This window comes from Lepisosteus platostomus, chromosome 4, assembly GCF_059453375.1.
Source record: "Lepisosteus platostomus isolate fLepPlt1 chromosome 4, fLepPlt1.hap1, whole genome shotgun sequence".
NCBI lineage: Eukaryota > Metazoa > Chordata > Actinopteri > Semionotiformes > Lepisosteidae > Lepisosteus > Lepisosteus platostomus.
In genome coordinates, this window is record NC_142614.1 from 38376161 (window position 1) to 38393224 (window position 17064).

Sequence of the window (17064 nt, forward strand, 5' to 3'; positions counted from 1 at the left end):
TACTGGAGTTCAGTTAAAAGTTTTTTTTAAGATTTGTCTTAAAGTCATATTAAAGAATTTACATACTTTCAAGCAGCACTGTTTATTATTCATTGTATCTATACGTTTACCTGATGTCATTGGATCAGTGGTCAGCACCCATGTTTATGTAACCAGGTGATGAGGTGTGGGGCCAGGAGTCAGGAATAGCGCCTCGTGAAGGCTGGTAGTTAGACCCTCGCCTGACGTATACATATCTGTGGAAACCCTCCCATGTTTTTTTCAAATTTTTTAGGTAAGACCCATAAACCTGAATAATGAGGCTTTTTTTAAAAGTTCTGTAGTTTTATGTTTACCAGTGTGACTGTTTTGGGTTAAGGGTTACATGTTTATATTTCTTTTAAGGGAACCAAAAGTGTATTCAGGGGCTGAAGGTTGTCGGAGATTAATACAGAACTTAGTAAGCTAATTGTGCTATGTCACCATGTGAAAAGTGTCTGTGTTGTGAGTTAAGTGTTTTGTAACAGTAACATTAGAAATTATGTTTTGTTGTGTTCAAATGTGTTATGTTATAGTAAACATTTCAACAGGGGAAAACAACACGTACTAGGGTAGTAGTTTGAGCCTCGCTACCGGCCTGCTGTACACATGACTTGTACAGATGCAGCAATTCAAAATGCATGGTACGACCCACAGTTTACCACAGTACGTGATTTGGCTGGCCAAAATGACTGACGGGCACTCGTGGTACATTGGTTGTTAGTGAAATGATTTAATTATTGAACCTCTTTACTGTGCATGTTTTAATCCACTTAATATTGAATATTTATATGGAATTTTACAACTTAAGGGAAATTTTAGTAGCTGAGAATAAAAAGAATAGGCGCATAACTTGTCTGAAGATCATAAACGATACTAATTTAGGAATATAAACATATCATGTTAACTGTATATGGGTGGTATTGGTAGTTTCAATAAAAAATACACACCAGTATTCCACTTTCTTCCTAAACATTTTAATCATCAAAGTCTTTCATTTGGTTACATACTGTGGTTATTTTGGAAACGTTTTTACGTGCTTCTTAAGACTATATTAAGTTTATATACTTCGTAAAAAGTTATAACGTTTTAACCTATTCTGCTAATACTTACGCTTGTTATCGCAGTAAAAAAATGCATACATTTAAGAATTTGATTAATAGGGAATAAAATATATAATATAAAATATAGTATTCATATAATGTAGCTCAAATTATCGCAGTTGCAGTTGTTGCTGCTAAGGGTGGCCCAACCAGTTATTAGGTTTATTAATAAGAAAGAATTAAGTGTTTCTGAGCTTTCCCAAATGAGGCCTCATTTCTCTGTTCATCTCTGTGGTGCAGCCACAGAGAACCTATTCATGCAGGCTGATTTAAGGTCGGACAACCAGGGAACGGCCAGTGTGTCCGAGTGCCAGAACTTTCCTTTGTTCTAAGAGTCTAGAGCGGAGGTTGCCAGAGAGTAACCAGAGGATCCACCCGAGGTTAGCACCAGCAGCAGGCCTCGTGAACAGGTCGGAACTGTGGACAGCTGAATCACTATTCAGAACTAGCTCTTCATCAGGAACGAACCGGTCCTCTTCCTGACTTGCTGGGACCCATAGTCATCTTTTCTCCTGTGCACAAACTTTGCTAGTTAAAGCCAACACTAACTAGCCGGTCAGTGAGCATCAGCAGCGCACCGTTGCAAGCCGCACAGCACAGCTTGGCACGCAGCCAGAGAGCGCGGATTGGACAGCAACAGCCTGCAACTGTTTCTTTGTGCCCGCAGGAGATCTGAACCCCCAGAGATTGGATGAGTATTCAACTTCAATGCATTACAGCTCGAGAATTCAATTGTTATCCCAACCAGTTGATATCAATTTAATTCCTAAGAGTTATGTACTTGTTTTGAGTATCGAATGTAGAAGTTATAACCAAGTTCATTTATGAAACGGTTTAAATGAATGATATACTGAACGTATGTCCTCTTGATATGTGTAACACTTTGTAACTGACTGAATATATACCTTTTGTATTCTGATAACCCTCTCGATAAGATCTGTTAGGTTTACATGCATATTCTATGTATTAATAAATGTATCCTCGTGTATTAGTACCTGTGTGTGTGCGTTGTTTGAGTTATGTCGCATGGTTGGACTCTAAAGCCATCAAAAGAATCAACTTTGTGATTTACTGCTACAATTAATAACTGTCTCAGTAAATGCACAAACCCTACAGAACTGGTGCCTTCAGAGAGCCACTAAATTTACATTTTGGCTATGGCAACGTTACAGGGGCAATCACTTTTTCACACAGGGCCATGTAGGTTTGGATTTTTTTTTTCCCTTAATAATAAAAACCTTCATTTAAAAACTGCATTTTGTGTTTACTTGTGTTATCTTTGTCTAATATTTCAATTTCTTTGATGATCTGAAACATTTCAGTGTGACAAACATGCAAAAAAATAAGAAATCAGGAAGGGGGCAAACACTTTTTCACACCACTGTATGTACATAAAAGGAGTGTGGTGTATTATTGTTGGTAATAATATCTGCATTGTTTAATTGTATATTCACTGAAGAAATGTTTATATCAGAATTCTGATTATTATTTTCTCAAATTATTTTTTTGCTTCATAGTGGAATATTTTAGGGGAGGAGTTTAACCTAGAAAAGGAGCTCTTCAAGATAGAAGGAGGGGAGTTAGGAGAAGGTGGATTGTGTGGGGAGAATTGGAGCGGCCTACAACAATCTAGTATTTTTTTTGTATTATAATTAATGTATATATTATCGTAGTATAGCTTTGTGTTGTTGTTTTTTTTCTGGTTAGTTTGTGGTTTTCACTTTGTTTTTTTGGGGTGTGGACTTTGGGAACATAGTTCCTCATAATAAACACCACTGCACATCTTTGCAATTGTGGCTGTGCCAACATTATTGTTATCTTCTATCTACGTCTCTAAACTCTGCAAGGAGGAGACTGTGACACAGTAGTTCACTTTCTTTGGTGCTAAAAAATCACACCTGGCTTTTCAATAACAGCACACAGATCAGCTAAACAATCTGCTTAGATTATCTGCTGTCTACTGCTGAGACTGGGAGAGGAAATCACACCGGCTTTTCAAAAGAATTGCATTAATTTGCTAATGCATCTATCACATTTCCTGGCGTATTGTGTTAATTTTCAGTATTTTATATTCTGTTCAATTCCAGTAAAGAAACATTTCCTAGATATTAGCTCGTCAGTATAGTACACGTTTATCTGTACCATTTGTCGGGACAGACAATTTACTGCACTACAGCTTTGGTACGGAGAAAAACTATGGCCAAAATCAAGAACACTCTCTCACACCAAATAATGAAGAGGAAAAGTAACGGGAAGCTGAAAAGAGACAGCTTGTGAAAACTGGGTGAAAACTCCAACTGAATCCCCAGACATAAAAGCAATAGAGACGGTATGGCATTCCCTACTCAAACAAGTGTTGTACAGTGATACAGACGAGGGTAATGTCATCCCCATTAAACAATGTACCTATAGCGCAAATCCTGCTAAACTAAAAATTAAACACAAGAAGAGTATTATTGGACAATGTTGTGAGGCTCTGGTAGAATTTCTCTGTAAACTGAAGAGTTATAGAGCAGACTACTGACTTATTTAGTGTCCATCTCTGCTTTTTCTAACTTCCGTAGCACTTCTAACTGCTTGTTTTTCTTATATGTATTTACTTTGTAATCTGTGGTCCTTATAACTGTTTTTACACCTACTGTATTGCTTTGAGATGCTACTTTTAAAGGTGCTACGTAAAATAAAGTTTTTTATTTTTGTTATAGAGAAACATGATCAGATTTCCCTGGTTCAGAAAAAAATCTAAAGTATACTAGTTTGTCTTCTCACACCCTCTTTGCTAAATGGCTTTGTATACTAATCTGATCAATCTAACTACCTATTTTCTGTACTTTCCCTATCCTGCTAGATTTATAATTATTCTTAAAATATTCTTGAAATGAGTCATCTTGCAGCAACTCTGCGTCAAATATACACTTAGCTCAACCTGACAGTTCATTCCGCTACCAACATTGAATAAAAAAATCTTTAGATTTCTATATTCATGTCTTTATTTAGTGGTTTCATTAGTGACAAAGGCTAAACTTTCTTGGAAAAATGTATTTTGTGTTGCAAAAAAACTGTCTTGCTTTTACAAAACATATTTACAAATCCTTTTGCCTGGCAATCTACCTGAATGCCCAACTATCTGAGAAGCCCTCCATGAAACCATGTTTGCTATCAATTCATATAATTCACAGAATTGCTATTTTTTATGTGTTTTTTTGACGACTGCGCAGCCAGAAATTCACCTGATTATTCAAGCCCCCCACTCTGCCAAATCTATTTAATGTTTGCATGTTCTTTTGTAACACACACCTTTCTGTGATTTTTTTTTTTGTACGTCTAAGCTTCTGAAAGTGTTCTGGCATCTCTCTTCTGCACCATGTCTAATCATAACTTTTTTCTGTATGCTTATTTCAAAGTAACACCTGCTCCATTTCTAAAACTTTTTGCTCATGTGTATTTTTGTATTTTTACATTTATTTACACCTCTAGCACTTTAACATAGTACATTTTCACATTTACTTTTTAATTTTAATTTTTAGACTGAATTTTAGTTTTAGCCTTAAGAAGCTTAAGTTTTCTCTATCTTTTGTTTCTTGTCCTACAAATGTTATTATTGATCACCGAATTATTGCACTTGACCTGACTTCTTTCATTCACCCTTTCCTGAACATCTATGACAAGGAGAGATAGTGCTGTCTCTGGTGCGATCCTTTGCAGCTGAAATGTCACTGTTTAAAAGAATAAGTAATTAGACTGCTCATGAACCTAATCACTTATTCTACATAAACACAACGTAATTGCTCTCTGAAAATGCTCTTTTTCCTGTTCGTTTAAAGTTATACTGGGCAGAAGTGAATGGTGTGCTATTTTGTCAGCAACCTGCTAATCTGTTTAACACCTGTAGAAAGCATGATCTTATTTCTGTATGGAATGCATGCTGCATTTACAAAATTAAAGTGTTTCAAATGTTTAATTAAGAAGTAAAAATAACTTACAGCTCTTAAGTAATTTCCAATAGCATGCAATGCTGTCATTGTTAAGGAACAAGTAATAGGTTTATTCCATGCTGAAAAGAGAGAAAACAACGTTTAGTCTGTGAAGCCTTCTTCAGCTTTTTGCAAACATTCCCGATACATAACCATTTTATGTATGCATTGTTGTTGTTCATACTGTGACAGGAGAAAACACACTATTAATTACTGTTGTTGCTGGGCTTCGAGCTTTGAGTCGCCTACTTACTTCTTCGACTAGCTTGCAGAGAAAGTCATTGCTCTGCTTTTGTCTATCCCACTGCATTCTGGGGAATGTAATTTTGACAAGAAACCTCCATCTATCACTCTCACTATTCAACATGCGTGATTGAGTCAAATTAAAATGCAAAATGTTTTTACAAAGAAAGTGGATTACAGTAATACTACCAGCTATATAAATACATATATTTAGATCCTTAAATTAATATCATTATCAATTTCTTTAGATTCGTGATTCCATAATATATTCCCTAATAATTAAATTCTAAAAAGAATACGTTTCTTTTACTGCGATAACAAGCGCAAGTAGTCATGGAAAGGTTAATCACTTAACTCACTTAATTTTGAACATTTTGGGATATTTAGAAATGCCAACAAATTCAATATAGTATCAATATTTACTATTTTAAATAAACATTTCTTTTTCTATTAGTTAAAAGAAAACTCATGGCGACAGCTGGGTTCGAACCCCCGACCTCAGGCATGTAAGGCACATGCCTAAGCCATTATGCTACACATGTAGGAATGAGTTAAACTGATGCAGACATTTCCAAAGAAAGTGTACTACTGTGATAAGTTGAACTACAGTATATGAATATAATTATATCCTTATCAATTTCTTTAGAGACACGATTCCATATTATATGCCCTATTAATCAAGTTCTAAAAGGTATACGTTTTTATGAAGTAAACTTAATATAGTCAGAAGAAGCACGTAAAAACTATTCCAAAATAACCACAGTATGTAACTGAATGAAAGACCCTGATGCTTAAAATGTTTAGGAAGTGGAATAGTGGTGTGTGTTTTTTTTTTAACTACCAATACCAGCCATATACAGTTTACATAATATGTTTATGTTCCTAAATTAATATCGTTTATGAGAAATCTCAGAGAAGCCATTATAGGGATGGTGAATCGGAGATTCACAAAACTTACTTTGTATAATTGGAAACACACGTGATCGGATCAACGAAATGCTGTGGTGTTACTTTTTGTCAATGAAAAAAGTCTTTTCATTCACAAAGACGGTTACAAAGAAATTGGACCAGGGTAATACTTTGAGCTTACAGCCTGTCCAAGGTCATTCATTATTAATACTATCAATTATATCTTCCGTAAAGACTTTGATGTATAATACATTTATTCATAATTAAAATATTTTTTTAATTATGATGAAGGAGGAAGGTTGTGTACTTTTGTCCAACTGAGCAATCTTGCTTTTATAAAATATACAGACTTTTAAATGTTTAATGATTAACATACTGTACACAGTTTAAAATTATTAAAAGTCTAAAGAGTATACAACTTAAATTCTTAACTGGAAAAAGATTGTCACTCAGCAGTGACCAGGATTCGAAACCGGAAATTTTCTGGCAAAAGCTCAAATGCTGTACATGAGACGTTATCATAACTGCGGTATAATGCATTATGATGGGTTGTGATGCACCACTCCTATCGCGTTTTAGTGCAGCGTACTCCGCGCATTCTGAATGGCTGGATCTGTACATATCTCTGGAAACCATGTTTTTTTCTAATTTTTTAGAAAATTAACTTTAAAAAGGGGTGTCCTGTGCAAGGTATTCATGCGCTTGCCAGTGACTAACCACGCTCAATGGTAAAGCTGCCAGCACTGGGAAGGACCCACAGCCGTCACCACAGCCAGGCAGAATAGGGACTGTGATATAGACATTGTCAGAAACTCGGGCAGTGCGTTATAGGATTTGTAGTTCATAAGCCAACGCTATGTCCGTGCGCACGTGAGCAACTAAAGCCCTTAAGAGAGGGTTACATTTTCCTTACTGTATTAACTAATATTCTTACTTTGGCATTGTCAACATCCTACATTTTGTATTTGTTAGCTACAGTTAACATCACTCTTGAACTTTTGAGACATTTTACTATAGCACCCAACACAAAACTCTCTCCTTAATTACCACATGCTGTGCTTAATATTCATTAATATTAATATGCTTAATATCTATTTGAGTATGATCCTAATCCACTTGACTGAACAAACTTTTTTTTATGATCCATCTCAGTTGGCCTGGATCTCACCCCAGTTTTATATCTGTTTGGTATAACTAGACCCCCGCTGTTGAATTTCAATTTAATTTCCTTTTAAGGATGTACAATAATATTTGTAGCTTGTACTAGTTACCAATGGAAGAAATGTTCTGTAGACAGTCCTAGCTCTATCGCTTTATCTTCTCTGTGAGGCATTTATTTGTTAGTTTGAAATAAGCGATTATTTATAGATGACTCAACCTGGATATAAATAACAAATATATATAATTTTTTTGAATATTTATATATATATACACACATTTCTAGAGTTCTACTTTGAAATGAAACATGACTCTTGACAGTTAATTAACAAAGGTACTTGGGTAAGAAGGAAAGAAATTAGGATACGTAACTTTTTTCAAAAAAAATATTTTAAACATCAAAATTAGCCAATCACTTATAATTGCATAACTGTAACTTTTACCACCAATAGATGCAAAACAAGTTGTCCATCTGTGATACATCCTCTGAACCAGTTTGCAGGGGCAGCCTTGTGGGACTCATTTCTTCTAGTAAAGCCTGCACAAGCATGTACTTGTTAACTGGTCTCTGAGCACTTGATGCTACACATTGCATACCCACAAATGTTTACGCGAGCTTGAGTGCAGAGAATAAGGGCACTGTTATATTGTTATATTATTATATATAAATATAGTTGTTATATTCTTATCTCACAAGAAAACCACTGTTATATAAGTAGCATAAAGACATGCTCTTATTGGAATATCATGTCTGGATTAACACACTGGAACACGTTCCAGTAAGGCCATGATACTTGATCAAAGCAGTGCCATCCATTACAAGTAAAGTTAATGGCAGCTCCACTGCAGACAAGTCTACCTAAGGTTTTGCTACAACATGCAGACGGCATAAAGGAGTTGTTCTCTTAAGTGAAGCAAATATTTTTTTTAAAATGTTATACATGTTTTTGAATTGGCATTTAACAGTTCAAATATTCTTATAACATGTATAAATCTCTCTTCTGCAACAGATAAAATCACTTGAATGTATCAGGGTCAGACATTAATTAAACTTTAGTCAAAATCCATTTATTTTTCTAAAATATACAAGCAAAAGTGATCAGCTTATTTTGATGCTCATTATACAACACACAATAATACACAAAAGGTTATACTTAAAGTATACATGTACAGCAAAACACTGATGCAGTTGAAAGTAAAAGGTAAAAAATGACCAACCAGAAATTTCTAATTCAGCCCAGTGTGACTTCTTTCCATTGGCTACCTCCTCAGCTGACATGATGGTATATAATTTCCGGGGATCATATTTTTCCTTTGGCATACCTATTAGTCTGGAAAAAGAAAACATATGGCAGCAAGTTAAATAAAAAAATTATTTAAAAGATTTTAAAACTCATACTTCAGATGGTGATGTTAAATAAGACATACAAAAGAATATACAGATGCAGCCATTCAAAATGCACGGTACAAACCCACGGTACAGTAACCTACCCACAAGCCACCGTGGGGCACCGGAGGGCACCGCGGTAAGTGATTGGCTGGCCAAAATGACCGACAGGGGCACTCGTGGTGCATTGGTTGGTAGTGAAAAGATTTAATCATTTAATATCTTTACTGTGCACATTTTAATCCGCTTAGTATTGAATATTTTTATGGAATTTTACCACTAAAGGGAAATTTTAGTAGCTGAGCATAAAAAGAAGAGGAGCATAACGCATCTGAAGGTCATAAACGATATTAATTTAGGAACATAAACATTACTGTATGCACGTAAACTGTACTGTGTATGGCTGGTCTTGGTAGTTTAAAGAAAAAATACACACCAGTCTTCCATTTCTCCCTAAACATTTTAAGCATGAAAGTTTTATGAAACGGTACCCAAATATGCGATTGCTGTATAGAATGAATTTTCATTTAAAAAAATTATTTAACACAAAAATTAAGCTGTTTACATCTTCTGCCTGAGAACAGTCACCCGTTGCTACCCAACGCAGAAACACAGCCACTAACTAGCAAAGAGAGGACATTAGCTAGCCAATATGATAAAGAAGTAAATGATTATTTTGTTTATTTCTTTTGCACATTTATTTGAACATTTCCATCGATTGTAAAAGCACTTGGAAACTGTCCAATCCCTAGTTCATCGGGCATTTTCTTTTACGCTGCGGGCATTCTCCCGGTCTGGCGCCGGTCTGTGACTTCTAGGATATAATGCCAGTGAACTCTTGTTTTTATGTCCACTATAACAGACAATCTCCTTTGCTTTTAACCGAGCGTCTAACCCCTCTGATTGGAGAAAAAAGACGTGCTGGTTTGCTATACATACTGTACCAGGAAGATTATTTCTTTCTATTCGAAACGTGTATTTTAAAAGTTTAAGAAGTAAAAACCTTACAGCGTACACAGATTTCTAAACTGATCAGGATCGTTATCTTTGTCTTATCCATAATAATGTTCACTGCTCTGTCCAGCAAATTAATAATAAACCTTTTTTTATATAGCGTTTTAAACGAATAAGTAATTAGATTGCTCATAAACCTAATCACTTTTTCTAAATAAACACAGGGTAATTGCTCTCTGAAAATGCTTTTTCTTTTTATTTAGGCTCAGATTTCAACTATAGATCGTATTATTATAAACTTTCTTGGAAAAATGTATTTTATGTAAACCATGTTTGCTATTAATTCATTAAGGGCTAGAATATGTTCATTGTCTTCCAATCGAGTCGAGCTGACATTGGAAGCTTGCCACGCTAGGACTGTTACACCAACGCGTTAGCATGTTAAAGCGATTTCATTGAGGAGCCTAGCTTTCTTAACTAGTAAGTACTGTACTTCCTTGGTTTTGGAGGGGGAGGTGTCTTTCGCTGGAAATCTCGCCCCCTTCTACTTTGAAAATACCTGTGAAACCGGTTTAATTCGTCACAGCCAGCACTCCCGCAGAGAGGGGGATTGTACTCGTTAATGTCTTAGCCGGAACACATCATTATATCTCATTTTGTATTTCTATATAAAAAAAAATAGTTTGCCCAGCTTAACACTATTGCTGTTATTGTTTTTATCCTGTAAAGCGCTTTGAGGAGCACAGCTTTCTCACCACTTAGATTACTTTTTGATACCATCCTTACACAAAGCAGAAATTTCTTGTACTTTCCGATGACATACAAGTGGAAAGATTACAGATTTTAATCGTCTTTCTTCTGAACCAGGGAAAATCTGATAATATTTCTCTATAACAATAATAAAAAACTTTATTTTACATATCACCTTTAAAAGTGGCATCTCAAAGCAATACAGTAGATGTAAACCACAGATTACAAAGTAAATACCCAGACAAACGCAAACGCGTTTTTAATAAAATGCTTTTATTCATTCAGCAGAGAGAGAGTGTAAAAGCTGGGCGTAACAGCTGTTCCTTTTTCTGATCACTCGCTCTCTGGATAAACGTCTCACCTGTCCTGTTCTTTGTTTTCCTAATTTGCTGATTATGCCTTCTGCGATCCACTCCTGCCCTCACACCTAAAGAAGACTATTTTACATTTCTTTGCGCGGTCCATTGTGCAATTAACCCTTGTATGTGCTGTCCTTAAGGTGATATCACATAAAGGTGATATGTAAAATAATGTTTTTATTATTGTTATAGAGAAACATGATCAGATTTTCCCTGGTTCAGAAAAAAAGATCTAAAGTATACTAGTTTGTCACTAGTATACTTTTAATACAGTCTTTGCTGTGCTCTAGAGGATCCTTGTGATATTTCGAGCTCTGGTTGAATGATAAGTGTCACAGTTTAAATAAATTTCGTAGTTGGAAATTATGAAACGCTCTGTTAAAAGCAAGGGAGTTTTTATGTCCGTTGCAGTTTTTTTGAATCCCCGGCGGAACACTTTCCATAAGAATCAGCGCTTTTATATATCGCCTTTAAAGGTGGCTTCTCAAAACACCTTACAGGATAAAAACAGCAATAACAGCAACAACAACAATATTGTATTTCATTGCACTTTGAAAACCAAGTAATCACTTAACTATATGTGCAAATGTTTTATGATATGTCGCTGTTGTGAATGTCTGTGGAGTGTATCTTATTTGCCTGTCTGTCCTGGCTCTCTCGCTCGCCCTCCCCCCCTCTCTCCCTCAATTAAATTCAATTCAAGGTGCTTTATTAGCATGACAGATGGGTACAATCAGTGTTGGGTATTTACTTTGCTTTGAGATGCCACTTTTAAAGGTGACATATAAAATCAAGGCTTTAACTTGCTTTAACTCCGCAAGTCTGAGTTCTCGTGTCTGTCCTATCCGAACTCGAAAGTATCACAATATGTATCTTTATAGCAGGTGGTGTACAGCTTTTTATTATAGGGGAGAAAGTTATACTGAAAGTTTATTAAGATACTTAGAAGACAAAGATACAGTATCAATTTACGCTGCATTTGTCTGATTGTGAATCAAAAAACACATATTTAAACCCGCATTTGCGATTTAAATCAAAACGCGATTTAAATCAATATAAATGTTTATATTGTAACGCCTAGGTGACTATTCATTGTTATTAAAATGACTTAAATTAGATCATGTTGTGATATTTAGAAACATAAATTTGTTTGGTGCGAGTGAGGTTTTATTTAATCTCTGACTCAGGGAAACGTTTCATTTTTTCAAAGAAATGTTTGTTAAAGGAAATTCATGGCTCCAGCGGGATTCGATCACAGACCGTGTGACGTGGGAGTCAGGGACCTAACCCACTGCGCCACCGGCAAGGTCACATGCAGGGTGCTAAAAAAGCACTACAGAAACATTATCAACAGACAATGTACAGCGTGTACTATTCTTGTGTTGTGGTACATGAATATAATTATATTATTATTAATTTCTTTAGATACGTGATTCCATATTATATTCCCTTTTAATCAAATTCTAAAAGTATGCTTGTTGACTCCGGTATCACGTTAGTTAAAGACTTCGATGCTCAAAATGTTTAGGGAGAAATGGAATACTGGTGTGTATGTTTTCTTTAAAGTACCGAGATCAGCCATATACTGTATGTTTAAGTTCCAAAATTAATATCGTTTATGGCCTTCACACGCGTTACAGTATGCTCCTATTCTTTTTATGCTCAGGTTCTAAGATTTCCCTTCAGTGGTAAAATTCCATATAAATATTCAACACTTAAATGGGCACAGTTAAGACATTAAATATACATATACATACGGTATACAGTACAGTTTGCATACGGTAATATGTTTATGTTCCTAAATCAATCTCTTTTATAAGCATGTGAAAGGCATGGTGAATCTCAAAAATTACTGTACTTTGCATGATTGGAAACAAATGCATGATTGCGAAATGCCGTGGTGTTACTTTTACAAAGACGGTCAATGAAAAAAAGAATGTGGACCAGGGCAATACTTTGAGTTTACAGCTTGTCCAAGGTCATTCATTATTAATACTATTACTATTAGTAATATCTTCATTAAAGACTTTGATGGCGACAGCTCAAACATGAGAGGTTGAGCTTTATTAGCTCCACCTTGCGGAAATTCCGGATATTATTATTTCGCTTGCGCTATTATAGAAGAATTTACGGTAACTCGCGGTAGACTGCGTAAAGTGCACCGCAAAATAATGCGGTATCGCCCGTGCATTTTGAATGGCTGCATCTGTAGCATTGTCCATTCATCCTGTGACTTTTGAAAATTTAAACTGAATTAAAGACAACCAAAACAAAAACCGAACATGTCAAAAATATCATATCATAACTTCATAACTATCATATCAAACTCTAATTATAGCATCACCACAGCAATTAAAATGTTTTTTGCACTGTCTTAAACCAAAAATATCATAAATGCAAGGTCCAGACTTTAAGACAAACAAGGGCCTCTCCATCATCTTCCTTTTCTATATCACTTTTCTTGCTCTTTTAGACATTCTCTCAGCCTTGGTATTCCAGAATTTCTATATATATTGGGGCCAACATTTACAACAACGCTTACATAAAAAATAAACCCTTTAAACATATTTTTAAAGGATACTTTCAATACACTGTTCACAACCAATTAAAAATAACCAATCAATAACCAATTAGAACTAAGTTCAATAACAGTTTCTTTAAACAGCCCTATTAAGCCATATTATAATTTACTCCAAATGCAACGTACCACATGTAACAATTGCCTGAAGGCATATTCGCTACTTCGTCCAGTTTAAAAAGAGGAAACTACCACAATCCACACCGAGAGATTGTCTGTGATGTTACTTGTCATGAAAATATGCACGGGTCGCTGATGTCTAGTATCGAGTATAGTAACCTACCCCTGACAGACACCTAAAGACTGAAGTCTGTTGACATCAATCAACACAGACTTGTAAGAAATGCGTTTGGGGTCATATGCCCAAATGGTGTTGCATGAGGCGATGAAGGAAGACCAATCAAACACTTGGAACTCTTGATCACCATTCAGTTACTAACATAGCCAACATAGTCTGGGTTCAAAAGCATTAGATGTAACATAGATTACATTTTCAAGTATGCCTTAAAACACCATTAAAATGAAAGAGGAGCATAATTATAATTTTTTTGTAGTAACATCTTCAGAAGGATATAGGCAGAGTAAAAACATCAATGTTAAACAAGTTGATGTATAGCTGAGAATTTAACTGTTATTGAAAGAGTGAAACAGTCAACAAAATCACAGAAATTGTTTTATTTCATTTAAACTATATTTTACATACAAATAATTTTACTTCTGCCTGGAGACAATCTGTAAAAAAGATATCTAGTCATACTCTACATTTCACTCTCAGAAAGCACCACTAACGAAGTAAATTGTCCTGTAGTGTGTTACATTTCTCTGTGAGCTATCTGCTTGTCAAAGCAGTTGTCGGCAACCTTTAACACAAACCCATGCAATGAAGCCACAGACCTTTCTAAAGCCATAGGCCTTTTTTCCCTTTGAAACTAAGCTTCAAAATGCTTATGTTCTAAAATGCTGTTACCATATTTAAAGCACATTTTAGAACACGTTGTTTAAGAGGAGCGTTTATTTTCTTATCGAAGTATATTTCCATAACCAGAATACTGCATTTTAAGTGAGAAAGTTCAGAAATAAAAAAACTCCTCTAAAGAATGCATCCCATTTTATTAAGACCTCTCGTAAACTCCATTTTAAATTGATCATAAAGACAGAAATATATTACTCTATCTTTAAAAATTAAACTGTGAATAAGTATATCAAAAGTAGTTACATTATTATAAAGGTTAACGTTAATTTCAGTTCAAAATACACCGAATAATATGTATTTTACACATAAAATACAAAGATGTTTGAAGAAACATTAGAAATTAGACATTTAAAAAAACTAACAAGATATCCGAGGGTTTGAACGCATGACGTACTCATTAGAAGCGTATCATCAAAAACGTTTGACTAAACTTCCTTCTTAAGTTCTGAAAGTTCTATTGCGGTATGCGTATTGTGATGCTTTATGAAAAACGGCAAAAGACGTTGGCATTCTGTCAAAAAGCCTTGTGTGTCTTGTGTCCTTTCACAGTACGAGGTGGTGGAAAAGAAACGGAATTTTATTAATTATTATTAATAACAGTTTTATTTAAAAATATTAAATGGTACAGACCTTTTTATTTTGTAACTTTGTCTTCTCGATTAACATTGAATTTGAATTTGACATTTTCAGAGAAATAGATTTGCAAAGATAACAAAACATGGAATCAATATTTTCTTTCGTTAAATTCAGTTATGTAATAATGTCCCAAAATATAAAGTAAATACACTAAAAGATAAATTGCATTTATTAAAAAGTTTTAAAAAATATACAATTTGCTTCTCTCATATAAGAGGTTCGACAGCAAATACCTAGAAAAACACAATTCGTTTCACCTAGTTCCTAAAATACGGAGTACACATCGGGCCTGTTTATTCGAGCCAATTAAAATAACTCTTGACTGTACTTACTCTAAAGTATCACGCAGTCTTTGACATAAGAATAAAATCATTTCTCAACCTAAGTTAAATCATAACTACTGTTTTACTTTCCAAGAATTCCCATCTTCAAGTTAAAACCTGGGCCTTGAGCACTAAATGACCCCAGCAAAATAGATCCTTCCATCGAGTCGAAGGGAAGGGAGAAAATAACAAGTCAATGCACAAGCCAGAAAACCCGAATTCGCTACAATATCATGGATTCAAAACTACAGCTATGGTTATATTAATAATAATCTAAAAGTTGTCTCCCTACCTGCATTCGGTGAATAGAGATGATTTAGCGTTGAATTTACAGGCATACAGACGGATTTTTCTAACGTCCTGCTCCTGAGAGTTCGTGGAAGGCTAAAGGAACCACGACAATCATGGCTCCTGCTCGTTCCTGGCTACCCCTCCCCCTTTTGCAAGTTCCTGTGAGAAATGCAGTTTAATTTCTTTGTAAACGGTTCATGTGCACGTCAAACGTACCTAAACATTTTTGTTACTTAGTGAAGCAATAAATATTTGGACTTTGTAATGTGCAACTTGCATGTGACCTGTCATCTTCAGCCATCTAAAAATTCTGATACAAAAGCATATTGTCTCGATTCTCCTTTTTATCAGGAGAATTTTTGCAGAATGACAGGGAGAAGCAGCTTCAGGCTGGCTCAAACTCTTTGTCCCTCAAGAGCACGGGTGGATATGCTAAGCAAGGAAAGGTGTAAAGTGTTTAGATAAAGAGAGAGATACATATGCTTAACGAAACACAAGGACCAAGAGGAAAATACATAACTCCCTTCCTTATTAAGGTGGGGAAGAGGTTAAAGTAAGCCCGGCTAAAGGTGACAGAGTGAAGATCAAGGGGCAGAACGCTACACAATCTAGAGTGAGAACTGAGGTCTTGAGAAGCACCTGGATAGTTGGTAGGCAGCACGGTACACAGTAAAGAGGGAAGCCTCACCTTCATCAGTAGACATCACGGGGCCCTCAAGGTCAGACACATTCTGTAGCTGGTTTCACTCACCTGCTCGACAATAGTGCACAGTCCCACCAATCAGGTGCTGAGTCTTGGATAGCATCTTCCATTGAGGCCCATAGACTCCGCAGGTCTTAGTCATGTTGAAGTAGCCTATCCCAGCCTATCAGGCCACAGTGCAGAAGGTTACACAGCACTCCACAGGAGGCAAGATGCATCCAAGGCTGCTCAAAATCCATGCTGACAATTTACAGATCTGGCTATTCTGCCCAGTGTACTTTCATGGAAAGAGGGTGTCCCTTGATTGGTATGTTCCACCATCACCTAATAATGGACCAGCTTGAGTTCCAGATTGATCTCCTGACTGTCTTCCCAAAAGGATTCAGATAGCAGGGTTTGGCAGATTATGGATGGTGGGGGACAGGACCCCAACACTTGCTCCTTGTACTCTCAATGTGCATAGCTCTTATCTCCACACAACCGCAAGGATACCACAATCCACTTTTAAGTGACATTTATCTGGATAGTGCTATACAGTTCGATGCTGTGCCTGTACCTTCATGGTTCAGTGGGCCGACCGCTCATCAACTTATGGTAGGGGTAGGTGTCCTAACAACAAAAATAACAACATTCACTTTGGTAGTCAATGCAAAAAGGCCGTGTGCCATCCTCACTGTGAATCATCACAATGAGTAACTGCCAGGG

At 35.8% G+C, this 17064-nt stretch overlaps 1 protein-coding gene across 4 annotated transcripts in view; it reads right to left on the reverse strand.

Moving 5' to 3' along the window:
* The window catches only part of cnot6l (CCR4-NOT transcription complex, subunit 6-like), an 81087-nt gene extending 65274 nt beyond the window's left edge, over positions 1–15813 (reverse strand). For 2 of the 4 annotated variants that reach the window (XM_088629469.1, XM_088629468.1), the window contains exons 1-2: positions 15658–15797; positions 8624–8736 (exon numbers count right to left, since the gene is read on the reverse strand). In XM_088629469.1, coding sequence (XP_088485595.1) covers positions 8624–8726 — 103 coding nt within the window. In that variant the 5' untranslated portion in view covers positions 8727–8736; positions 15658–15797. Of the gene's footprint in view, positions 1–5104; positions 5176–8623; positions 8737–15657 lie in introns of those variants that run through there. The other 2 variants (XM_088629465.1, XM_088629466.1) reach the window with 2 other exon arrangements.
* Positions 15814–17064: the final 1251 nt, after the last annotated feature.